The sequence below is a fragment of the Saimiri boliviensis genome, chromosome 2 (genome assembly GCF_048565385.1).
Source record: "Saimiri boliviensis isolate mSaiBol1 chromosome 2, mSaiBol1.pri, whole genome shotgun sequence".
In the NCBI taxonomy this organism is placed as follows: Eukaryota; Metazoa; Chordata; class Mammalia; order Primates; family Cebidae; genus Saimiri; species Saimiri boliviensis.
In genome coordinates, this window is record NC_133450.1 from 194,409,550 (window position 1) to 194,436,853 (window position 27,304).

At 38.4% G+C, this 27,304-nt stretch overlaps 2 protein-coding genes across 4 annotated transcripts in view; one reads left to right on the forward strand and one right to left on the reverse strand.

Moving 5' to 3' along the window:
• The window catches only part of PLPPR1 (phospholipid phosphatase related 1), a 464,080-nt gene that overhangs the window by 396,598 nt on the left and 40,178 nt on the right, over positions 1-27,304 (forward strand). For all 3 annotated transcript variants that reach the window (XM_074395106.1, XM_003940093.2, XM_074395107.1), the window contains one exon: positions 5,727-5,915. In XM_074395106.1, coding sequence (XP_074251207.1) covers positions 5,727-5,915 — 189 coding nt within the window. The remainder of the gene's footprint in view (positions 1-5,726; positions 5,916-27,304) is intronic.
• Positions 1-27,304, reverse strand: part of LOC104653227 (acyl-coenzyme A amino acid N-acyltransferase 1-like) — a 125,271-nt gene that overhangs the window by 18,108 nt on the left and 79,859 nt on the right.

Below are 27,304 nucleotides of genomic sequence, written 5' to 3' on the forward strand. Positions count from 1 at the left end.
GGTTTTTCATCTTATAGATATTGACCAGAATTTCCTTATTGCATTGACTGTTAGACCATTTACCCTGAAGCATGTAATTCATGCCTCTATTTTATATCACTGTACTTATTTCCCTTCTGCTTCCATTCCAACTTCCTGCTGATGCTAGCTTATCTGATGAAAGTTGATTTTTGGAACAAAACGGGAATACATAAACACACCTCATTGCATCTTTCTGAGATGGTTATCATTAACTTTCATACAGATGAGAAAACTGACACTTGGAGACATTTAAATAAAGTCTCCAGGTATGGAACACAGTTTAGTTCTTAATATTATGCTGACTTATATTTGTAACCTGATTTTCCCCTAGGCCACACAAATTTGAGTGGAGATATATATTTACAGTAATCATCCAAGGTTTACCTCTGTGAGCTGTGTGACCTCATGCAATTGCTCTGTGTCTGTCTCCTTATTTGTAAATGGAAATAATAATATACTTACCACCTATGATGGTTGGGAAGATGAAGAGTTAATTTATGTAAGGTGCTTAAAACAGTTCCTGGGACATGCACAGTATAACATTATCATCTCTGCCAGCTCTTTCTTCTCTCCTGCCTTCTCTTCCCTTCCTCCATGTCATTGTCTCTGTTGTATATGGAGAACCTCCAGCCCCTCTTAGGAGGTCATTTATTTCTAAGAGTCCCAAGTGAGGCCTCACACAGGGCTTGCTATCAATTTATGTGCTTCTTCTCTAGCCTACTACACTGGTTTCCAGTTCTGTCAATGCTACTTGAGGGTTTCCACCCCAGCCCTTGTGTGCAACCATTGACATTTGTGACTGGGATGCTTTTTCTCAATACCCAAAAACATGCAAATCCTGAAAGTGTGCTATTCCCTGGTGTCCTGGCTAAGACATTGCTTTGATGTCAACCATGTCACTTCTTACCACCTAAGCTCTGATGCTATCCTCCCTCTGCCCAGCGTTTTCTTTTATCCTCACTCTATGGAACGGAACATCTATATCGATGGGGCTGGGCCAAAACCAATACCCTAAGCAGACACCACACAGCCGTCTCCCTCCCCACGTATTCTCTTCTGTCTCAGGCAATATCCCCACTTCCCTTGTTCTCCTTCCATCAACCCCGCTCCCAACCAGTTCATCAGGCACATGCAGCCATGCATGACTCCCACTTCGGATCAGCAGACCCCCCATACAGAAGACTGCCTGTTCCCTGTGTTGGTGGGCACACCCCAGTAATTTGTAATCTACAAATTACTTGGGATTGGAGAGCATGTCTGAGAATTCCTCAGCTTCACAGCACTTAGAGTGAGACTGAGTTCAGAAGCAGCTCACAAGAAGAGTTGCTAGTTGACTAGCTTTGATAGCTCATGGCTGAACCAGCATGAGAAACTTCTTTGGGGAAGAAAATATTCATCGTCTCAGGTTTGTCTATGCTTGGTTCATTGTTTGTGTTTAGTCACCCCAGATTGCTCAGGACCATCCCAGTTTTATCACTGAAAGTCCTGTGCCCCGGGAAGCCTCTCAGTCCTCAAGAAGCTGCATGGTTGGTCACCTAGCACTAGGATTCCCCAGTTTGAAATATGCCCTTTACTCTTGAGACAAGATGCTTCATGTATACTCTCATTCCAACATCTTGCCTCTGTCCTACTGCCCTGGACACACAGGCTCACATCAGTCACATCATCATCATCATCTGATTCCCCGTTTCCCAGCTTGTATCAGGACATATAAATTATTGGCCCACAATTCCTCCAGACTTAACAACCTGTTGGAAAATGTTCTCATCCTCTTCTCTCAGCTTTGTGACCTTCACAATTACGATTCTTGACATTTTTACTTTTCTCTAACCAGCAAAGGGCCTCAGTAGAAACACAGTGCTTCCAAACACAGGAGGCTGAATTTCAGATACTGCTGGCTTCTGCCTTCTGAATCCTTATGGAACGATCAGCACTTAATGCATTTTTTACCACCGTATTAGATTGTCATTCTTGGAAAGCAACAGCTGAGGAAAGTCCCTGGTACATGAGCTCCTTACACCCTCTTATACTCCCACTGCCATAATTGCTTCTTTCACACTGACATCTTCAACCCTTCCACCAGTACTTGCACCCAGCACGGCCTCACCATCTGCTCATGTGACACCAACATTATGGCCTCTCTCCATGCATTCCTAAATGGAGCTGAGGAAGGCAACAGAGATGGCAAGTGTGCCAGCTGGCACCAGTGACACAAAGCTAGACAGTAATAAATCATGTCTCAGGACAAGGAGGAAGAAGGGAGTATGTGGTGGTTAATTGTGTGGCATCATCAGCGCAGTGAGATGGATCTCTCTGCCCATGGAGACAGAATCAATGCGTGTTGTTTCTGTTCCTGCAGTAAGTGCATCAGTTTTCTTTTAAAACGTGGCCACAGGAGAATGTTCAATAGAAAATCAACCAGAAATCAAAATCTGAGTTGTTCTATTTTCGCTTCTGTGCATCTCTAAATGGCATTATTGGGGGACTTCCCAGGGAGTTTGAGGATTGCTTGAAAATGACAGGGAAGCAGTTCTGGTTGCTTGAGGGAAGAGCCAAAGCAAGCCAATTCATGTTGGGGGTGGGGGTCAGTTCTGTCACAGAAGCTGCAGAAGCTCCCACCTACCACTAGCACCCTTTTGCCCTCCTAGGTTCTCTGTTCTTTATGTCCTGCAAATTTTTATAAACTTTTAACTTACTCAGTTCTCTCTGAATGCTGCTTCCAGGATTAAATCAGCTAGGCAGCTACTTAAGATTTGTTCTATAGATTTCAAATTTAGGCTTATAGTGCTTTCTTTGTTGTTAGACCTTCATTGATTTCAGTGTATTTGATGTTAAGATAGTTCTTATTTAATAGTTTCCATTCCTTGCATTTGTCTTGAGATATATATATATATATATATGTAAAGTTTTCTCTGTCATTTACTTCATTTTTGCCTTTTAAAAAATGGAAGTTGTAGCACAAAGATACCCATAAAATACAATAGTCTTCCCACAAAAGAGGAAGTTAGATGTCAGTTTGGTTTTTATATTTTTGTCCAGAAGCCCCATAGGTCCTGCCTATTCCCAAGAAGATATTTCCCAAGAGCAGATGAAGCCCAAGAGAGAGAAAAGCATTTCCAGCCACAGGGATGAGACACACAAAAATCCCAGATAAGCCCTGTTCAGTGGCACGGAGGGAAGTCAAGAGGCTGTTGGAATACTAGTGCTATTTCATCTTCAAAACATCAGGTCAACCCACTTAACCAGTCAAGCGTAAAAGAAACTTCATAGTAAACTAGCTGCAATCAAGAGCACCTATTAGCAGGGGTAGGTTTGGAGTATCTCTCTCAATCTTATAGGAAACATACTTATCCAAGCCTCTTTTCTGTTGGTATAAGAAAAATAAGTAAACCAATTACTTCAAGCAGCAGAGAAGGCTGGCATAAACATTGGTGATTTACATGTGGCACCAATAGACAATGGAAAAACACATGGAAGTATTCAGAGATTATTGGACAGTCCAAAGCTATGATGGGAGATCCACATTCCTAGGAGCAGAAAATGCTACATACTAGATAAATGTAATCCATAAAAATCCAGAAACAAGTCATGTATAACGGCTAGTGAATGGAGAGATGGTTTGTGGCCTAACTGGAATAAAAGGAAAGGGGGCAATGGATGTAGCCAAAAGCTAAACACCTTTAGATCAGATAGTTAGAAGTTTGTACTGGAAGCTGGGCACAGTGGCTCACACCTGTAATCTCAGCACTTTGAGAGTCTGAGGCAGGTGGATCACTTGAGGTCAAGAGTTCGAGACTAGCCTGGCCAACATGGTGAAACTGCATCTCATCTTTATCTGAGTGTGGAGGTGCACACCGGTAATCCCAGCTACTCAGGAGGCGAGGCAGGAGAGTCACTTGAACCCAGGCAAGAGGCAGGGGTGGCAGTGAGCTGAGATCTTGCCATTGCACTCTCCAGCCTGGGCAACAGAGCAAGACTCTGTCTAAAAAAACAAAAGCAAAACAACAACAACAAACCCAGAAGTTTGTACTTGAGACACACTCTAACTGAGAGATACCACAGGCTTCTGAACCAAAGAGGAAAGGCATCAAAAGAGGAGAAATTGGAAGGATAGGGAAGCTTCTTACTTCAAATGACCCTTAAAGAAAATGATCCTGTCTGTGATTGTAAGGAAGAGTTGCAGGATTACTATGACAGAAGTAGAGGCTGTGCTGGTTCCAGAGAAGGATTTAGAGCAGGGCAGAGGGTAAAGGCTGTGCTTCAATGTTGTGTCTAAAGCAATGGATAGAAACATGGATGAGAATGCCAAATGTTGCCTTTCTGTGCTGGAGTTCAGCTACTTCGCCTCCCCCATCTCTCTCCACCTTTTTGTGTAAGATGCAGTTTTAGATCCTGAAACAGCTCAGTTTTTTGGTTTTTTTTTCCTACAGATCAGGAAATGTGAGTTTCTAGTTGTGGCTCTAACACTAACTAGCTGTGTGGCCTTGGACTAATCATTCCAGGGCTGAAATAAGAACTTGAGTCTTCTTAAGCCCTGAAAAGATTATGGTTTCCCCTCATTGCCTCATATATACTTCAAAATAAGCCATAGATATCTAAAGATGTCCTACCAAGTTCTGACTTTTTACATAATAACTTTAATACCTTTAAACTAATCAACATTTAAAAATATATTTTCTTCATTTTAGTTCCCCTGTTTTGCTAATGCTCAATCTAAGCACATGTTTACTTTAATTTTTGGATAATCAGGCAGTGATCAGTTCCATTTTCCTCATCTATGAAATAAAGGTGTCAGACAGGAAGAACTCCGATATATCCCCCAGCTTAAGTTTCTGTAATTTCATGACCTCAGAGATGTATTTCCTATCTACCTTTATCACCATTTTATCTTGGCATTACTGATTTCCAAATATGAATGGAAAAAATTGTTAATTTCCATCTCCCCTTAATTCCACGTACCTGCTAAAAACTATAACTAGACTTCAGTGAGTATCTACGACATATGAGTCAAAACAAAAGGATAACTGTCTCTTTTTTTATGTCTAAATCTTATGAAGGCTGTATTTCTACAATAAGATACAATCATCAGCTAAGTCCTTGACTTACTGACAGAAACCATTTTGGAAAAAGATAAAAGTTATGACTGATATAGAATACCTGCCAATAACTTAGGATGTCGAAATTTCCCTTGATCCATTTAGGATTTAGCTTTCCTGTTAATGTCTTCATTTGTCCATTCCTTCATTTACTCATGATTTACCTACCTTTTATATTTCATGAGTTAAGTCTACCTGTAATATTGTATGAAATTTCTTGTGAACATCTGTGTCTTACCAACTCTTTTGCCACTGCCCTTTGACTTCTCACCTCTGTCCTAAATGGCTATAGTGTCTTGGTTCCCATGCATACATACTCCGAGACTCTGAAAGGGTGGCAGCAAGGGCTGAGGCTCTCTACAAGCCTGGCTGGGATCTGCCTTTCAGATGGGAGCTGCTCATTATTTGCTGGAAGGTTTATAGAACAGATGTTACAAGGCAGACAAGCAAGCACACACTCCCAGAGCACGCTGCGCCAGGCACGCACACACTCGCCAATACCAATATCAGGAGAGCCGCTGCTGGGGTGATGGAGGGAGTTTGCTCTGAGGGGCAAGGGCTGCTCCAAAGCCCTGCTAATGTCTCTGTGTGGCCATGCTGTATTTTCAGCTTGTCATCATGGCTGGGACAGTGCTGCTTGCCTACTACTTCGAATGCACTGACACTTTTCAGGTGCATATCCAAGGATTCTTCTGTCAGGATGGAGACTTAATGAAGCCTTACCCAGGGACAGAGGAAGAAAGCTTCATCACCCCTCTGGTGCTCTATTGTGTGCTGGCTGCCACCCCAACTGCTATTGTAAGTACAGAAATGCTTTCCTTTTTATTGTCAGATACCCAAGAATATTTCCTGTCTACTTTTTCTTTCTTCTCTTCCTAAGTATTCACCCAGCAGCTTTATCAGTAGCGTCCTGTTTCAGCCAAAACAGAGTGAATGGAGCTCTGCAGAAAAACTCATTAAAATAGGTCTTGTCTTGTATAGATGGCTTTTGCTTTTCGGTGTCTGAATTTTAAAAAGATATATTTTTAAAAAGCATGTGAGAATGTTATAAATCAACAGGTATGACTGGCTAATATGTTAAGAACAGCTGTTTTCCTCTTGAAAAAACATGCTATGAGTTGTGTGTATTCAAAAGGGATTCTAAATGTTAAGTGCTGGCACTGATATAACTGAGATTTGAGTAGAATAGAATCTCTCAGGCCGGTATCTCCTGCTGTTCTCATTGAACTTCCAGAGAGGCCAGAGATGAGAGAAATTGCTTAACTTGAAGTTTGCTGTGATTCATTCTTGATGGCTCTGGCTCTGTTCACATTATGTTGCATTAAATTAAGTTGCAACTTTACCTTCATTTATTTCATTTTCTCTCTCATGAGGCAAAAGATTGGCCAGACAATCCTCCAGGGAGATGGTTTAACAGCATAAAGTGTGCAGATCCTTGTTGTCTGGTCAAGTGATTTAACACTTAGACATTTTTATTTTGAAAATGCTATTTGGGGGAGTTTTAAAATGTTTCTGCTTAAATATGCTGTAAGATCAGATCAGTCGGGATATGATCTTAGTTCCCACTTCCCTCCTTCTCTTCTAATAGCTGAGTCACCCCAACTCTCCCTCCTCCCCTACCTGCCCTCTATTTGGCAGGAATAAAAACCCTGACTGGCATGCTGAGGAATACAGCCATTGCTCAGATACTCAGTTCAAATATTATTTTTCTGTGCCAGTGTTTGGCTTGCTTTCGGATAAGAAATGGAATAGAGTTTTGAAGATAAATAATATGGGCATAATAAATTTATTTGGCTCCTTGATCCCAGGCTCTACAAAGCTCTTCCTTAAATGATAAGACTGTGCTGTAAGGACTAATAGCATTGATGAGTCACAACGTGATGTATCAGAGAGGCTAAGAAACACAAACTTTGCTGCCCAGCATACCTGGATGCACATTCCTGGCTTTGGACAAGTCACCTCACTGTTCCCTCTCTTACAAAATAAGGACAACTGAATGCTTACCTCATGCATTGTTGTGGGGGGATTAGAAATGATTTAGCACAGTGCCTGGCATTTGCTAAGTGGTCAGGAATAGGGAAACCAAAAACCTGGCTGGAACTGCTCTTTGCCCTATTTGGGATACTTCTGAAAGAAATGAAATCCCACTGAGAACCCTCATTAAGACCTCTTTTCTCCAGTTCTAGAGTGAAGGAAGGTATGCCAATTCCCCAGAGGAAGGCTAATCTCGGTATCCCTCTTACCAGCCTGCAGAATAAGAGAAAGCATACAAGACACCTTCCCCTGTACCTCACAACGTGACACACTCCATCCCATGTAAAAGTAAGAGGCCACATTGAGTTCTGTCTGATATGGTTTCATGGTGGCTCTACCTGGAGGCGATGGGCTCAGTCTGGAATTGGATCCTGGTTTCTTCCTGTCTCATAAGCATATCATGTTCCTGTGTATTCAGACAGGCGTCCCTGAGTGATCCATTGACTTGCCAACATATTTCCTCTCTTCTTCCCAGTCCCAGGAAATTTCATTTATCATTGCCTAGGTTCTCTTTTAGTTACTTTTTGCAATTATAGAGATTGTTTTATATTTTTTTTAAATGTAAGAAAAGCAAGGGAAATTTATTAAAAATTGTGACATTAAAATAAGAAAATAGAATAAATTAAATGTACATCCACCTAGCTAGTCTATAATAGGAAGGCACACATAAAAATACAGTTAAGAAAACATGTAAGCAGAAATAAATAAAAATATCAAGTTTTTAAGACTTAAGTTGTATGTACAATTCTGTGCCAATAAAATTGGTAACTCTATGAAGATATTTACTAATGATGCCTTATATCCAAAACTTTTCTAAAAGATGTAGCAAAGTTAATATATGAATACCAACAGAATACAATTTTTTGACATACCAAAATTTATCTCAAAAAATAGTACTCAGGACACGTAACTGTGGAATAACTTTCCTCAAACATTGGAGGAATAAAAAATCTCAAACTATTTACAATGTTTCATGGCCTAAAACATAAATGAAAAAGTTTTCCATACATATTACAGAACAAGAAAAATACAGATGTCAAATACTTAGAAAGTGAGTCCACGTAAATACCCACAAAAGCACCCCAAATAGTAACAATCATCTCACTTAGGAGTGTTGATGCAAGCATACAAAAACAAACTTGTAGATTTGGCTAACCCAAGAAAATTTCTATCTAAAGACTGCAAAACAGCTTGCTGCATAGGAGACTCAAATATAAATACCCTTAATACTTAAAAAGATGAGTTTTCCAAAATCAAAATGACAAAGGACAAGAATATACAACTAACAATCAATAGACTGTGTGCAGATAAATATTTCTAAACTCATCAGTGACCAAAGAAAAATAATTTTTTAAAGGATACAGCATTTTTCTCATAGAAAATTGGCCAATGTTTTCAAGGAACTTATCTATGATGAACCATAGAGGCTTTCATGTGATTCAAGTCAAAGCATAAACTAACTTGTTCTTTCTGAAGAGCAGTTTAGCAAAGATGTATTAAGAGCTTAAGAAACTCCAGACCCAGTCGTTAATTAAATTTTCTGGATTTATAAAAATACAAAGATTTGTATATAGGGATGTTCATGTCAGTAATTTGGAACTAGCTAAATACGCAATACCAGGAGATTGATTTAATCCATTATGTACCAGTCATGTTTTTGAAACACCTTAAGCAGTGATAGAACATGTTTGTAAGTTAATATTGGATTTTTTAAGGCCAAAAAATTGTATGCAGTATTGTGAGAAAGTTTTTTCCCTTCAATAAGAGAATCTGACCTCATAATTTTCTGCCTGTTTCCCTAGAAAAAGATAGTATGTATCAATTATGTCACTAGGTAAAACTGAGCCCTTATTGAATTCCATCAGTTCTCAGATAACTGTTGTAACATAGAGAGTGCTTCTGCTATGACTTTCAGTAACAGTGATTCTGGTAACTTGTCATATCTATTGTGGGACGCTGGAAACTATGCCTATGGAGTTGTTATATCATATATTGACTCTTCTAGGGCATGTGGCGTTTCAGCCAGGATAACTCCTGCATCCTCTGATATGTATGTAACCTCCATGCACCTGAGCTGTATTGCTCCGTGGGACCACTGCAAGGACATGTGCTGGAGATAAATACATAAGGCTACCCTCCCGCCAAACCGTGGTTTCCTCCAAGTGGACCAGCACCAAATGTGGTCTGTGGGTCTGAATATGTAACAGATCCTAAGAAGATATGTTATACCTGTCCAAATTCTACATGAATGTCTATTATTTTGAACCAAAACATATACAATTTAAAACAAATTGTATATTCCACTTCTTTTGGCAATCATTATGAAATGACCAAACTTTAATAAGACTTGAAAGTGGCAATTCTAATAAAAACACACATAACCAAAAAACAAAAATAGACAAAACTTTACAAAGAATTTTCTCTTCTCTCAGGGTAAAAGTGATAGGTCTTCTTTCATTTTAAGATTTTCAGCAGAAGCTCTACTCCAGGCTACAACTTTTGATCTTATCTCTTCCATTAATTCATTTTCCCCAAATGACACAAATTGACATTTAGTACAAGGGCTCCCAGGGAAGTCAAGGTGTTATGGTCAGTGGACAGAGCATCAGGAACCTACAGTTCTATGCTAGCTCTCAATTATGAAACCCTGATTCAGCTTTTTCATTCCTTTGCTTCTCTGTGTAATGAATATGACTGATAATACTAACAAACCACCAAAATTATTCCATAAATGATAGTCACAAGAATAACATCTTTTAATATACTTATATTGTCTAGGCATGGCCTAATTTATCCTCAGAAGAGCCAAAGAACATAGAAAAAAGTGTGTGGTACAATTTCTTTCATTTTGAGTCTGTTGAGACTTGAGTAGCTTAGATGATTTGCTGAAGGTTCCATCTAGTTCTGTACATGATTAGACAGCCACCCATTTGCTTCCACTTATTTTCCTCGCAAATGAGAGGCATTGCTAGGAACCTGGGCTGACTGCAGCTGACAGATCAATGGCAAAGAGCAGTGTGGCCTTCCTACCCAGCTAATGGTGCTCGATTCTCCCTCAAGACCTAAAAATACATGAGCAGCAGCAAGGCAGAAAACAGAAGAACTTTTTTGACAATGCTCAGGGAAGTTACTTGGGAACAGTTTTGTGGGAACAGTTTCCTGGGAACAAGGAGCTGCATTCACTTCTCCTGTCCTGTTCTGGTAAGGTATGACCTGTTGCAGCTCCCAGGTGCCCACCTCAGCACACAGACCTGCTTCTGAGTATGCATCCTCACTCTCCTCACAATGCAGTCATCTTTTCCCAGGTTTGATAAGACTAGAGGCAGGGGTCTCATTTCACAGCTCTGCCCCCAGTAATTGTGTGATCTCATGTTCTCTCTGTGGGTTCAGTTTCCTCATCTGTACCTAAAAGAAAGGGTTAGGCTAAATGATCTCTAAGTACCTGCCAGTTCTCAGATTACATGAAAACTGAATAGGGAACATTCTGATCTGAAGCTAACATGTGGAGCCTTCCAGCGTCCCACATCATGACTCTCTCTCTGGAGTTTCATTTTGCACCTCTGTGCCGGATTAAGTGTTTCACAGAACTACACAGCTGTTTATTCCTTCTTAAAAGCATTTCCTGCTCCCTTTGGAGTATAATGAAGCCATGACTCCTCTTGGATGGTTTGTGAGACACTAACTAATATTAAATCTCAAAAGTGTAACTCAGTGTAGACTTGCCCTTGGTTTTCTCTGCATCCTCAGTGTAGGGTACTAGGTGCTTCCATGGCTAATGTGCTTAACATGGAAGTACATTAACCATGGAAGCACCTAGTACCCTACACTGCTGCGTGTCTGCAGATGGGCATGAATGACCCCATTCAGAACTGCAGGGGTGCACAAGAAATGCTTGAGGGGAAAGACTCTGCTGTATGTTCAACCTGTCATTTCCTATTTCTCCTTTTGTGCTTTGCTGTCAGAAAAGATCAGCATCGTATTGAGACACAGCCACATGGGATAAACCGCAAAAGGCCAAGGCCACTGCTGTCCCAGATCTTTAGGAAAGGTTAGAGCATGGGGGATTTACTGTGTCCCCGTTTAGCCCAAAGTGGCAGCCTATGCTTGATAGAAATCTGCGGGATATGTTCTGACCACCTGGAAACCCTGGCTAACTACTGCCTCGGGCCTTCTGAATAAACTCATACACTCAGAGTCAAAGGAAGAGAGCCTGTTTGGATAAGAGGATTTACTCAGCAGAGAATCTGATTTACCCTCATTTTATCTCAGCCCCAGAAGCACAAGGCATGAAAAAAATGGCTATTAAACCTTTTTTCTTGGCCTCACAACGAAGTGACAGGGGAGTATTTAGTATTGAAGTAGCAGAACATTTGACTTCCAGCCCGAGGATTGAAATAGCTCACATTTTGTATGCAAGTGTGCACACATGCATTACAAGACTCATCTAGAATTCCTAGGAAAGGAAGAGACAAACACAATTTGATAGAAAGGCACAATTTGGAGGAAATTGAGAGTCTTCATTTGGGGGTTTCTGGGCCGTAAGCTCTTCCAGCAAATGTAAAAACCCAGAGCACAGTGCAGATCACAAAGTAGGCTCTCAATAATGCAAGCTTGTTGGCTGGCTGACGAGGGGTGCAGCTGCCGAAGCAAAGGAGACATTGTAGGGTCTTGTACTTCCTTATAATCTGCCTTTTCCAGGCTCTGAACAACCTCATCTGTTGAAACTCCTTTTAACATTTTATAATTCACATCTTTTTCCCTTTTGTACATTATCACATGACTTCCTTTAAAAAAAAAATTCACCATGACTACACTTTGTTTGTTACTAATATATTCAGTGTTTATAATTTACATTTTTCTGGGAAAGATTTCTAGATATGCCCATTAATTAATTATTGTGTATTTTTAAAAAATAACTTAAATCCATTTTCCCATTTTCTGTCCATACTGCAGATGACGGCTCCAAATCTCCTTTAGCGATTGTTTTTCCCCTGACATCATTCCCCCAGAGATATACTTTCCATCTTCCATATACCTCTCCTAATAATTGGTGACTAGATGATTATGTTAAGCAACTTGATAATTTGTTTCTTGGAAAGAATATTGTTTGCCTAAAAATATGTGATTGTCAATGCATTTTACTTTTCACTGAAAGCAGTATTTTAGCTAACTCATTGTAAATTCCCATTTATCTTGTATTCTCTGTTCAGAAAAAAAATATATAAGAGAACACTATGCTCTGGAAATGTATGATATTGCCTTGGTGCTGTATTTTATATCAAGTGTCAACTAAAGACAACTTCTGAATGGGTGGATGTGGCCTCTGGACTAAGACCAATAGAGAGGCTCCAGTTTACAAAAACATTTATTATCCCAGTTACTGAATGATTTTCAGAATCATCTAAACAGCCTTTCAGTTCCATTTAAGCTTTGAGCTTTGAAAGGCACAGGAAGTGTCTAGAGCTGAATTGCATCATTTACACCTATGTGTAATAAAGCAGAAGTCAAGGGCTCTTGAACTAACCAAAGCTCAGCAAGTAAGGGGCTAGGCAACTCTCTGCAGATCTGGGGTTGTCAACGTGACAGCACACATCAGGAAAGATTAAAGTATGGAGACAGTGGCAGTTAGGGCTAGCAGCAGGGTCTGCATGTTGAAAATCTCCTGGGCCACTTAAAATCTGAAACAAAAACCATTTCTGCCTTCTTGGAGATGCTTATTACTATTGAAGCATCTAAAAATCCCTAAAGACTGAGAGCTCTGAAACTACTGAGAGATGAATATTGGGGAGTGTATAAAAGAACTCTCTCCTCTTCCTCAGAGTGTTAGAATGCCTAGTGTGTGATAAATCTGGTTACCAGCCTCTGCTGTCCTTTAAGAACCAAAAGTGACACAGATACCAGGAAATGTGATGATTCTGCAGTAGGCTGTGTCTACTTTGCTTTCCGGGAAAGTTACTTGGTGTGGATAAAGGCCCATGGGATTGTAGAAGGAAATGATGACTGAAAAAAGCAGCAATGGAACAAATCACACTGGCCCTGTAGAGCTTAACTGACTGAACTGAGACTGAAGCCCAGTTACGTGATTTCAGTTTCCCTTAATTAGCCCTCTCTTTTTGGCTCCTATCATAATGGCAAATATGTTGGAGTTTAAAAAAAAAAAAAAAAAAAAAGCACCTTAGGGATCCTATACTAAAACTTCTTTGACAGATGAGAAACTGATGCCCAAACAGGTCAAGCAACTAGTCGAAAATCAAACACCCGATTAGAGCAGAGCCCAGCCAGAATTACACCATATTTCCGTATTGCAGGACTAGGCACAATGATTTCTTTCTCCCGTTTCAACACACTTTCTTGCCTGGGTAGAACAGCAAGTACAAACAGAAAACTTAGGACATCTGTATGCTTTTACATTCACTTTTTAATCTTCTCAACAACTATGTAATACAGTTGCTACCGTCATATTCAAATTGTTAGAAAAGGGAAAACTGAGCCTCAAAAAGTTTCCATTACTTGCTCAGAGTCACACATCAATAAATGAGAGAGCTGAGATTTCAACTTCAAAGCCCACATTCAGGAAACAGCAAAAACTTTTATATTTCCTAGTACTAGAGTCACAACTAGCATATGTATGACCTTAAAATGTGTATTCTAGGAATTCTAAAGGCCCTTTTAAACTGCAACCTCATATAACATGCAATGAAATTCCCTTACTCTATAATATTACAATACATCTTTCAGTGACTAGTTTTTTCCCACAGACTGTTTATATTCTGAAATCTAAAAACTTCCTCTAAACTTTTTGTATTTATATCAGTCATTTATTGCACCACATCTTTTTAAAAATATTTGTGAAAAAGAGGGATGGAGCAAGATGGTGGAATAGTACTATCCAGTGATCATATCCCTTCCAACTGAAACATCAACTTGAACAACTATCCATGCACTAAAATATTAATACCTTTACAAGAGTTAAGAAAACAAGCTGAGAGATCAGAGTGACTGGTAGGAGCACTATACTAATAAAAGATGCATTAAAAATGGTAAAACAGACAGTTGTACATTACCTGCAGCACCCCTTCCCCAACCATCACAACATTGAGAGAGACACCATCCGCTTTGGGGAAAAAGATAAAAGCAGGAACAGAACTTTGCCTTGGACCCCAATACTGGGCCCATCACAGTAAAATCCAGCATCAGGCATGCTGACAGGCACCCACAACTCCAGACTCCAGAGTGGTACCCACAAACTGAGTCCCAGGGCTGGGTGGGACCCTGCAGCCCCAGACTTTAAGCCTGTGAGGTAGACTTGATCTCTGAATTATATTACCGCTGGCTTGATTTTAGTGTCTATAGGATCTGGACAGGCCTAAGCAGCAGGCAGGCTCAGCAGCCCCAGGCTTTGGGCACACCCTATGGCTGTAGTAACCCTAGGATTCAGAACCAAGCTCAATGGCCTGCCCAAAATCTCTGAATTGGCTGTTGAAGAGCTTTTCCAGACAAAGCCAATCTGCAAAGACTGGAATAAGTACCTACTTCTACAAATGTGCTTATATCAATACACAACCACAAGATTCAAGAACAATCAGTATAACATGACATCACCAAAAGGACAAAACAAAATGCTGCTAACTGACCCTAAAGAAGTAGAGATGTTTGAGCTCACTGACAAGGCATTCAAAATCACTGTTTTTAAAGGAAGCTCAATGAACTTCAAGAAAATACAGAAAAACAATGCAAATAAAAGGAAAAGATAAGTGAGCAGAACAAGAAATTTAACATTATACTGGGCATTACATTTTGCATTATATAATTATAAAGGGTTAATTCATCAAGAGAATGTAACAATTGTAAATACATATGCACCCAACAATGGAGCATGCAGATATACAGAGCCAAAGATTATTAGAGCCAGAGAGAGAGACCCCAGTGCAAAAATAGCTGGAGATTTCCAATGACTACACAATACACATTCTTCTCCTCAGCACATAGATTATTCTCAAGGATAGGTAATCTGTTAGGACACTAAAAAGTCTTAAATTCAAAAAATTGAAGTCATGTCAAGTATATTCTCTGTTCACAAAGGGATGAAACTGGAAATCAATGAAAGGAATGTTGGAAACTATACAAACACATGTAAATTAAACAATATACTCCTGAATGACTGGTGGATCAATGAATAAGAAAGAAGAAATATCATGAATCAAATAAAAATAGAAACACAACATGCCAAAATGGATGGAAGCGAACAAAAGCAGAACTAAGGGGGAAGTTTATAGCAATAAACTCCTACAGCAAAAAGGTAGAAAAATATCAAACAAACAACATAATGATGCATCTTAAAAAACTAGATAAACAAGGGCAAACCAAACCCAAAATTAGGAGAAGAGATAATAAAGATTAGAGCAGAAAAAAATGAAAACAAAACAAGATTGATGAAATGAAGTTGGTTTTTTGAAAAGATAATTGACAAACATTTAGCCAAACTAAGACAATGATGACTCAAACAAATAAAATCAGAGATTAAAAAAGAAACATTCTAACTGATACCACAGAAATTAGATCCTTAGAGACTACTATGAGCAGCTATATGCCAATAAATTGCAAAACCTAGAGGAAATGGATAAATGTTAGACATATACAACTTACCAAGATTGAACCATGAAGAAATCCAAAACTTGAATAGATCAGTAACAAGTAATAAGATTGAAGTCATACTAAAAAGTTTTTTAGCAAAGAAAAGCCCAGGACCTGATGGTTTCACTATTGAATTTTACCAAACATTTGAAGAAGAACTAATAGCATTTCTACTTAAACTATTCTGCAAAGTAGAGGAGCAACAAATACTTCCAATGTTATTCTATGCAGCCAGTATTGCCCTTGTACCAAAACCAGACAAGGACACATCCAAAAAAGGAAAAGTAAGAGGGAGGATCCAAGATGGTGAATAGGAGTGCAGTTCCCAGGAATAACAGTGCAGAGGGTGAGTGCTCACTGCATTTCCAAACAAGTTTTCACTGCCCACAGACCAGGAGATTCTGGTCTCAGCCCAGACTGGGCTGAAAAATGCCATGAGTTTTCGGCACAGCTGGTGCTGTGGGTTGACACACAGAAACTCACACAAACCTAGGTGGCCATTTCAACTGGCACCTGGAATGCCTGGGAGACAGAGCTGTCCATTCAACTGAAAGGGAGGGAGATGAGACAGGGAGCTGGGCAATCTGGCTTAGTGGGTACCACCCCACAAAACAAGCAATCTGAAATGCTCTGGATTTACAGTTTTGCAACAAATGCAGCTGGACCCTGGACAATCCAGCTCAGTGGGGGAAAGGGCATCTGCCACTACCAAGGCAGTCCGCTAATACCAAGGCAGGTCAGACAACAGCTGGGAAGAGCCTGCAGCAGCTCAGCAACACCTCTGCTGTCAGACTGTAACTAGACTACTCCATGCAGGGTAGGGCATCTCTGAAAAAAGGCAGCAGCATGTCAAGAACTTATAAATACAGCTGACCTTCCTAGGTCAGAGCATCTGGGAAAAGAGGCGATTGTGAGTTCCACTGCAGCAGACATAAACGTACCTACCCAGAAGCTCTGCAAGGAACAATGGAGCTCCCAGCACAGCACTTGAGCTCCTATAAGGGACAGACTGTCTCCTCAAGCAGCTCCCTGACCTCTGTATACCCAAAGAGACATTTCATAAAGGAGAGCTCAGACCGACATCAGGCAGGTAGCCTTCTGGGATGGAGATAACAGAAGAAGAAACCAGCAGCAACCCGTACTGTTCTGCAGCCCCTTTGGGTGATCCCCAGGCAAGCAGGGTCTGGAGTGGACCTCTAGCAGTCCTGCAGCAGAGGGGCCTGTTAGAAGGAAAACTAAGAAACAGAAAGAAATTGCTTCAACATCAACAAAAAGGATGTCCACTGAGAGACCCATCAGAAAGTCACCAACTACAAAGACCACAGGTAGATAAAGCCACTAAGATGGGAAGAAACCAGCATAAAAAGGATGAAAACACCAAAAACCAGAATGTATCTCCTCATCCAAGGGATCACAACTCATCACCAGCAAGGGATCAAAGATGGATGGAGAATGAATCTGATGAATTGGCAGAAACAGGCTTCAGAAGGTGGGTATTAAATTTCTCAGCTCTAAAAGAACATGTGCTAACCGAATGCAAAGAAACTAAGAACCTAGAAAAAAAAAGTTAGATGAGATGCTAACTAGAATAAACAACTTAGAGAAGAATATAAATAACTTGAGGGAGCTGAAAAACATAGCACAAAAACTTTCCACAGCATACACAAGTTTCAAGAACTGAATTGACCAAACAGAAGAAAGAATATCAGAGACTGAAGATCATTTCAATGAAATAAAATGAGAAGGCATGATTAGAGAAAAAAGAGTGAGAAGAAATGAACAAAGCCTCCAAGAAATATGGGATTATGTGAAAAGATCTAATCTACATTTGATAGGTGTACCTGAATGTAACATAGAGAATGAATCCAAGCTGGAAAACACTCTCTAGGATATTATCCAGGAGAACTTCCCTAGCCTAGCAAGGCAGGTCACTATATAAGTCTAGGAAATACAGAGAACACCATAAAGATATTCCTCAAGAAGAGCAACCCGAGGCACATAATCATCAGATTCACCAGGGTTGAAATGAAGGAAAAAATGCTAAGGGCAGTCAGAGAGAAAGATCAGGTTACCCACAAAGGGAAGCCCATCAGACTCCCAGCGGATCTCAGCAGAAACCCTACAAGCCAGAAGAGAGTGGGGGCCAGTATTCAACATCCTTAAAGAAAAGAACTTTCAACCTAGACTTTCATATCCAGCCAAACTAAGCTTCATAACTGAAGGAGAAATAAAATTCTTTATGGACAAGCAACTGCTGAGAGATTTTGTTATCACCAGGCTTGCCTTACAAGAACTCCTGAAAGAAGTACTAAATAAGGAAAGGAACAACCAGTACCAGCCACTCCAAAAACATACCAAATTGGTAAATACCGTCTACATAATGAAGAAAGTGTGTCAACTAATGGGCAAAACATCCAGGTAGCATCAAAATGGCAGAATCAAATTCACACACAACAATATTAACCTTAAATGTAAATGGACTAAATGCCCTGATCAAAAGACACAGACTGGCAAATTGGATAAAAAGTAAAGACCCATCTGTGTGCTGTATTCAGGAAACCTATCTCACATGCAAGGATACATATAGGCTAAAAATAAAGGAATGGAGGAAGATTTATCAAGCAAATGCAGAGCAAAAAAAAAGCGGGTTGCAATCCTAGTCTCTGATAAAATGAACTTTAAACCAACAAAGATCAAAAGAAACAAAGAAAGGCATTACATAATGGTAAAAGGATCAATGCATCAAGAAGAGCTAATGATCCTAAATATATATGCACCCAATACAGGAGCACTCAGGTACATAAAGCAAATTCTTAAAGACCTACAAAGAGACTTAGACTCCCACACAATAACAACAGGAGACTTTAACACTCCACTGTCAATATTAGACAGATCAACGAGACAGAACACTAACAAGGATATCCAGGACTTCAACTCAGAACTGGACCAAGTGGACCTAATAGACATCTACAGAAATCTCCACCCCAAATCCCCAGAATATACATTCTTCTCAGAACTGCATTACACCTACTCTAAAATTGACCACATAATTGCAAGTAAATCACTCCTCAGCAAGTGCAAAAGAATGGAAATCATAACAGTCTTTCAGATCACAGAGCAATCAAATTAGAACTCCGAATTAAGAAACTAACTCAGAACTGCACAACTTCATGGAAACTGAACAACCTGCTGCTGAATGTCGACTGTATAAACAATGAAATGAAGGCAGAAATTAAAATGTTCTTTGAAACCAACGAGAATGAAGACACAACATACCAGAATCTCTGGGACACATTTAAAGCAGTGAATAGAGGGAAGTTTACAGCAATAAATGCCCACCAAAGAAGCAAGGAAAGATCTAAAATTGACATCCTATTGTCAAAATTGAAAGAGTAGAGGAGCAAGATCAAAAAAAAAGAAAAAAAAAAAACTCAAAAGCTAGCAGAAGACAAGAAATAACTGAGATCAGAGCAGAACCGGAGGAGACAGAGACACAAAAAGCCCTTCAAAAAAATCAATAAATCCAGGAGCTGGTTTTTTGAAAAGATCAAAATAGACCACTATCCAGATTAATAAAAAAGAAAAGAGAGAAGAATCAAATAGGTGCAATAAAAAATGAAAAAGGGGATATCACCACCAATTCCACAGAAATACAAACCATCATCAGAGATTACTATAAACAACTCTATGCACATAAACCAGTAAACGTGGAAGAAATGGATAAATTCCTGGACACTTGCATCCTCCCAGGCTTAAACAAGGAAGTTGAAACGTTGAACAGACCAATAACAAGGACTCAAGTTGAGGCAGCAATTAATAGCCAACCAACCAAAAAAAGCCCAGGTCCAGATGAATTCATAGCAGAATTCTACCAGACATACAAAGAGAATCTGGAATAGTTTCAGAAGGAATGGTACCAAACAATCCAAAAGAGGGAATCCTTCCCAAATCATTTTATGAGACCAACATCATCCTGATACCAAAACCCAGCACAGACTCAACACAAAAAGAAAACTTCAGGCCAATAACCATGATGAACATAGATGCAAAAATCTTCAATAAAATACTGGCAAACCGATTGCAACAGCATATCAAAAAGCTCATCCACCATGATCAAGTAGGATTCATCCCGGGAATGCAACGCTGGTTCAACATATGCAAGTCTATGAACATAATTCACCATATAAACAGAACCAAAGACAAAAACCACATGATTATCTCAATAGATGCGAGAAGGCCTTCAATAAAATTCAACAGCCCTTTATGTTAAAAACTATCAATAAACTAGGTATTGAAGGAACATATCTCAAAATAATAAAAGCTATTTATGACAAACCTACAGCCAATATCACACTCAATGGGCAAAAACTGGAAGCATTCCCTTTGAAATCTGACACTAGACAAGAATGCCCTCTCTCACCACTTCTGTTCAATATAGTATTAGAAGTTCTAGCCAGAGCAAATAGGCAAGAAAAAGAGATAAAGGGTATTCAAATAGGAAAGGAGGAAGTCAAATTATCTCTATTTGCAGAAGACATGATTGTATATTTAGAAGACCCTATCATCTCAGCCCAAAATCTCCTTAAACTGATAAGCAACTTCAGCAAAGTCTAAGGATACAAAATCAATATACAGAAATCACAAGCATTTCTATATACCAATAACAGACTAACAGAGAGCCAAATCATGAATGAACTCCCATTCACAATTGCTACGAAGAGAATAAAACACCTAGGAATACAACTAACAAAGGATGTAAAAGACCTCTTCAAGGAGAACTACAAACCACTGCTCAAGGAAATAAGAGAGGACAAAAACAGATGGAGAAACATTCCATGCTCATGGTTAGGAAGAATCAATATCGTGAAAATAACCATACTGCCCAAAGTAATTTATAGATTCAATGCTATCCCCATCAAGCTACCAATGGCCTTCTTCACAGAACTGGAAAAAAACACCTTAAACTTCATATGGAACCAAAAGTGAGCCCACACAGCCAAGACAATCCTAAGCAAAAATAACAAAGCCAGAGGCATCATTCTACCTGGTTTGAAACTATACTACAAGGCTACAATAATCAAAACAGCACGGTACTGGTACCAAAACAGAGATATAGACCAATAGAATAGAACAGAGGCCTTGGAGGCAATGCCACACATCTACAACCATCTAATCTTTGACAAACCTGACAAAAACAAACAATGGGGAAAGGATTCCCTGTTTAATAAATGGTGTTGGGAAAACTGGCTAGCAGTGTGCAGAAAGCAGAAACTGGAGCCCTTCCTGACACCTTACACTAAAATTAACTCCAGATGAATTAAAGACTTAAACATAAGAACTAACACCATCAAAACCCTGGAAGAAAACCTCGGTAAAACCATTCAGGACATAGGCATAGGCAAGGACTTCATGACTAAAACACCAAAAGCACTGGCAACAACAGCCAAAATAGACAAATGTTAAATAATTAATCTCCAGAGCTTCTGTAGAGCAAAAGAAACAATCAGTAGAGTGAACCAGCAACCAACAGAATGGGAAAACATTTTTGTGATGTACCCATCTGACCAAGGGCTAATATCCAGAATCAATTAAGAACTAAAACAGATTTACAAGAAAAAAACAAACCCATCGAAAAGTGGGAGAAGGATATGAACAGACACTTTTCAAAAGAAGACATATATGAGGCCAACATAGGAAAAAATGCTCATCATCTCTGATTATTAGAGAAATGCAAATCAAAACCACATTGAGATACCATCTTATGCCAGTTAGAATGGCAATCATTAAAAAATCTGGAGACAACAGATGCTGGAGAGGATTTAGAGAAATAGGAACACTTTTACACTGTTGGTGGGAGTGTAAACTAGTTCAACCATTGTGGAAGACAGTGTGGCACTTCCTTAAGGATCTAGAAATAGAAATTCCATTGGACCCAGCAATCCTGTTACTGGGTATATACCCAAAGGATTATAAATCATTCTACTATAAAGACACAAGCACACCTTTGTTCATTGTGGCACTATTTACAATAGCAAAGACCTGGAACCAACCCAAGTGCCTATTGATGATAGACTGGACAAGGAAAATGTGGCACATATACACCGTGGAATACTATGCAGCCATAAAAAATGAGTTCATGTCCTTTGTAGGCACATGGATTAATCTGGAAACCATCATTCTCAGCAAACTGACACAAGAACAGAAAAGCAAACACTGCATGTTCTCACTCACAGGAGGGTGTTGAACATTGAGAACACAGGGACACAGGGCGGGGAGCATCACACACTAGGGTCTGTCAGTAGAGTCCAAGGGGGGAACCATGGAGGGATGAGGTGGTTTGGGAGGGATAACATGGGGAGAAATGCCAGATGTAGGTGACGGGAGGATGGAGGCAGCAAACCACATTGCCGTGTGTGTACCTATGCAACAATCCTGCATAATCTGCACATGTACCCCAGAATCTAAAGTACAATTAAAAAAAAAAAAAAGAAAAGAAAATGTACAGGCCAATATCCCTGATGAACATGGGTGCAAAAATCTTCAATAGAATATTAGCAAACAGAATTCAACCACACATTAAAAAGATTATTTATCATGGCCAAGTGGGATTTGTCCCAGGGATGCAAGGATGATTCAACATATGCAAATCAATCAATGTGATACATCATATCAGAATAATGAAAAAAATGATCACTTCCATTAATGCTGAAAAAGTATTTGCTAAAATTCAGCATCCTTTTATTTTTTAAAAAAAACCTTCATAAAACTGAGTATAGAAGAAACATGCCTCAACACAATAAAAGCCATGTAAAAATAGACCCACAGCTAGTACTGAATGGGAAAAAACTGAAAACCTTTCCTCTAAGATCTGGAACATGAGAAGGAAGCCCATTTTCTCCACTGTTATTAAATATGAGACTGGAAGTGCTAGCTAATCAGACAAAGAAACAATGACAAGAAGAAGTCAAATTATCCTTCCTTGCAACTATATGATCTTATATTTGGAAAAAAAAAATTCCAAAACAACTATTAGAACTGATAAATTTAATAACGTTGCAGGATACAAAATGAACAAACAAAAAATGGTATTTCTATATGCCAACAATGAACAATCTGAAAAAGAAATCAAGAAAATAATCCCATTTACAGTAACTACAAATAAAATACCTAGGAGTAAACTTAAATAAGTGAACAAGCTCTACAATGAAACTATTAAACACTGATGCAAAAAAACTGAGGACACAAAAATGGAAAGGTATTTCATGTTTGTGGATTAGAAGATTATTGTTAAAATGCCCATACTACCCAAAGTGATCCATAGATTCAGTGCAATTCCTATAAAAATACCAATGATGTTCTTCAAAAAATGGGGAGAAAACCCTGATATTTATATGGCATCACAAAAGACCCAGAATAGCCAAAGTTATCTTAAGCAAAAATAACAAAACTGGAGGAATTCTATTACCTGACTTCAAATTATACTGCTCAGCTATAGTAACCAATACAGCATGGTGTTGCCATGAAAACAGACATATAAACCAAGGATATAGAATAGAGAACCCAGAAATAAATCTATACATCTACAGTAAACTTATTTTTGACAAAGATGCCAAGAACATTCACTGGGGAAAGAATCGCCTCTTCAATAAGTAGTTCTGGGACAATTGGATATCCATATGCAGAAGAATGAAATTATACTCCTACCTCTTGATTTTTAAATGGAATAATGCTTTAAATCCAAGACTTCATATTACACAACTATTAGAAAACATTGGGGAAACTTTTTTAGACATGTATCTGGGCAAAGATACCTTGAGTAATACCCCACAAGCACCGGCAAACAAGGCATAAATGGACACATGAGATCACATCAAGTTAAAAAGCCTCTGCACAGCAAAAAAGAAAGTCAAAGAGAAGAGACAATTCATAGAATGAGATAAAATATCTGCAAACTATCCATGTAACAGGGGATTAATAACCAGAATATACAGCTCAAACAACTCAATAGGAAAAAGAAATACAATAATCTGATTAAAAAATCTGATTAAAACATGGGAAGAATATCTGTATAGCCATTTCCTCAAAGAAGACATACAAGTGGTAAACAAGTACATGCAAAAATGCTCAACACTATTGATTATCAAACAAATGAAACTGCAAGATATCATCTCATTTTGATAGAAAATCAGTAAGGAAACATCAGACTTAAACTACATTCTAGAACAAATGGACCTAACAAGCATATATAAATTATTTTATTATCCAACAGCTGCAGAATACACATTCTTCTCTAGTACACATGGAACATTCTCTTGGGTAGATTGTATGTTAGGCCACAAAACAAATGTTAACAAATTTAAGAAGATTAAAATCAAATCAAGTATCATTTCTGACCACAATGGCATAAAGCTAAATAACGGGAGATACTTTAGAAAATTCATGAAGATATAGAAATGAAACAACACGCTCTTGAACAACCACTGAGTCAATGAAAAAATTAAAAGAAAAATTTAAATATTTCTTGAGAAAAATGATAATGAAAACAACATATCAGAATTTATGGGATACAGCAAAAGCAGTTATAAGTGAGAATTTTATAACAATTAATGTTCACATTATAAAAGAAGAGGGATCTCAAATAAATAATCTAATAATCTCAAATAATCTAACATTGTGCCTTAGGGAACTAGATCATCCTGATAGAAAATCAATAAGGAAATACTAGACTTAAATTACATTCCAGAACAAAAATAAGATAAAGCCTAAATTTAGTAGAAAAAAAAATAAGAAAAAGTAGAGACTAGGAAAACAATAGAGAAGAACAAAATGAAGAGTTGCTTTTTTGAAAATGTAGACTAAATTGACAAACCTTTAGAATAAGAAAAGAAAAGATTCAAAGATTCAAAATCAGAGATGAGAAAGGAAACATTACAACTGATAGTACAGAAATAGAAAGGATCAGATTAGACTATTATGAAGAAAGATACACCAACAAATTGGATAACCTGGAAGAAGCAGGTAAGTTTCTGGATACACACACCCTACCAAGATTGAATCATGAAGAAATAGAAATGCCAAACAAACTAATAAGAAGTTAGGAGATTAAATCAGTAATATACAATCTCCCAGCAAAGAAAAGCCCAGGAGCTGACAGCTATGCTGTTGAATTCTACCAAACGTTTAAAGTAAAACTGATACCAAACCTTTTCTAACTCTCTCCCAAAAAAAATTGAAAGGGAAGAACTACTTCCAAATCCATTTCACAAAGCCAGCATTACCCTAATACCAAAGCCAGAGAAAGACACAACAACAACAACAACACAGGTCAACATTCCTGACGAAGATAGATACAAAAATCCTTGAAAAGCCCTAACAAACCAAACTTAACAGTACATTTAAAAAGACCATTTACCATGATCATGTGGGATTCATCTTAATGGTGCAAGGATGGTTCAACATACACAAATCAATAAATGTAGTACATCACTTTAAAAGAATGAGAAACAAAAACCATATCATTATTTCAGTAAATGCAAAAAAAAGCATTTGACAAAATTCAATATTCTTTCATTATTAAAAATACCCTCAACAAATTAGGTATAAAGAAACGTAACTCAATACAATAAAGGTCATATGTGGTAAACCCACAGCTAAACTCATATTCAATGAGGAAAAGTTGAAACTCTTTTTCTCTAAGATGTGGAGTAAGACAAGGGTTACTCTGACCACTTCTATTCAACATAGTACTAAAAGTCCTAGCCAGAGCAATTTGTCAAGAGAAAGAAAGAAAACACATTCAAATTGGAAGCAAAAACTTTAAATTGTCCTTGTTCGCATATGACATACTATGTATAGAAAACTCTGAAGATTCTACTGGAAAAAAAACTGTTAGAATAAACTAGTTTGGTAAAAGTTGCAGGACATAAAACAAAATACAAAAATAAGTAGCATTTCTATATATTAACTGCAAGCTATCTGAAAAATTTTTTAAATAATCCTATTTATAATAGCTACAAAAAATAGGAATAAATTTATATAAAGAGATGAAAAGTCTCTACAATGAAAACTATAAAATATTGATGAAAGAAATTGAAGAAGATAAAAAAATGGAAAGATATTCTATGTTCATGGATTGAAGAATTAATACTGTTAAAATGTTTAATACTATCAGAAGCAAACTACAGATTCAACTCAATTGCTACCAAAATATCAATGACATACATTTTTTATAGTGATAGGATATAACTATGTTGACCAGACTAATCTTGAATTCCTGGCCTCAAGTAATCCTCCCATCTCAGCCTCCCAAAGTGTTAGGATCACAGGCATGAGCCACCACACCCAGCTATCAATGACATTTTTCACAGGATAGGAAAAGCAACCCTAAACATCACATGGAAACAAAAAAGACCTTGAATAGCCAAAGCAATCCTGAGCAAAAAGAAGAAATCTGGAGACATTATACCACTTGACTTCAAAATATACTGCAAGGCTATAGTCACCAAAACAACATGGTACTGGTATATAAAGAAAGACCAATGGAATAGAAGAGGACCCAGAAATAAATCCACACATTTATAGCCAACGAATTTTTAATGCAGGTCTCAAGCACACACAATGGGGAAAGAACAGTCCATTAAATTGTGTTAGGAAAACTGGCTATCCACATGCAGAAAAGTAAAATTAAGCCTTATTTCACACCATATACAAAAATCAACTTAAAATGGATTTGATACTTAATTGTAATATCTAAAACTATGAGGTCTTACACAGGAGAAAAACTTCATGACATACATCTGGGCAATGATTTTCTGGATATAACCCCAAAAGGACAGGCAACAAAAGTAAAAATAGATAAATGGGATGACATCAAACTAAAATGCTTCTGCACAGTGAAGAAAACAATCAACAAAGTGAAGAGACAGCCTACAGAATAAGAAAATGTATTTGTAAGCCGGGCGCGGTGGCTCAAGCCTGTAATCCCAGCACTTTGGGAGGCCGAGGCGGGTGGATCACGAGGTCGGGAGATCGAGACCATTCTGGTCAACATGGTGAAACCCCGTCTCTACTAAAAATACAAAAAATTAGCTGGGCATGGTGGCATGTGCCTGTAATCCCAGCTACTCAGGAGGCTGAGGCAGGAGAATTGCCTGAACCCAGGAGGCGGAGGTTGCGGTAAGCCGAGATCGCGCCATTGCACTCCAGCCTGGGTAACAAGAGCGAAACTCCGTCTCAAAAAAAAAAAAAAGAAAAGAAAATGTATTTGTAAACCATATGTCTAATAAGGGTTAATATCTAAAATAGAAGGAATTCCAACAACTCAATAGCAAGACAGCAAATATCCCAATTTAAAAATGAAGAAAAGGCCTAAATAGACAAAAAGAGGACAAACGGCCAACAAATATTTGAAAACAATGCTCAATATCCCTAATCATCAGAGACATGCAAATTAAAACCACACTGAGATAAAACTACACCCCTGTTTGAATAGCTATTATCAAAAGATGAAAGTGTTGGTG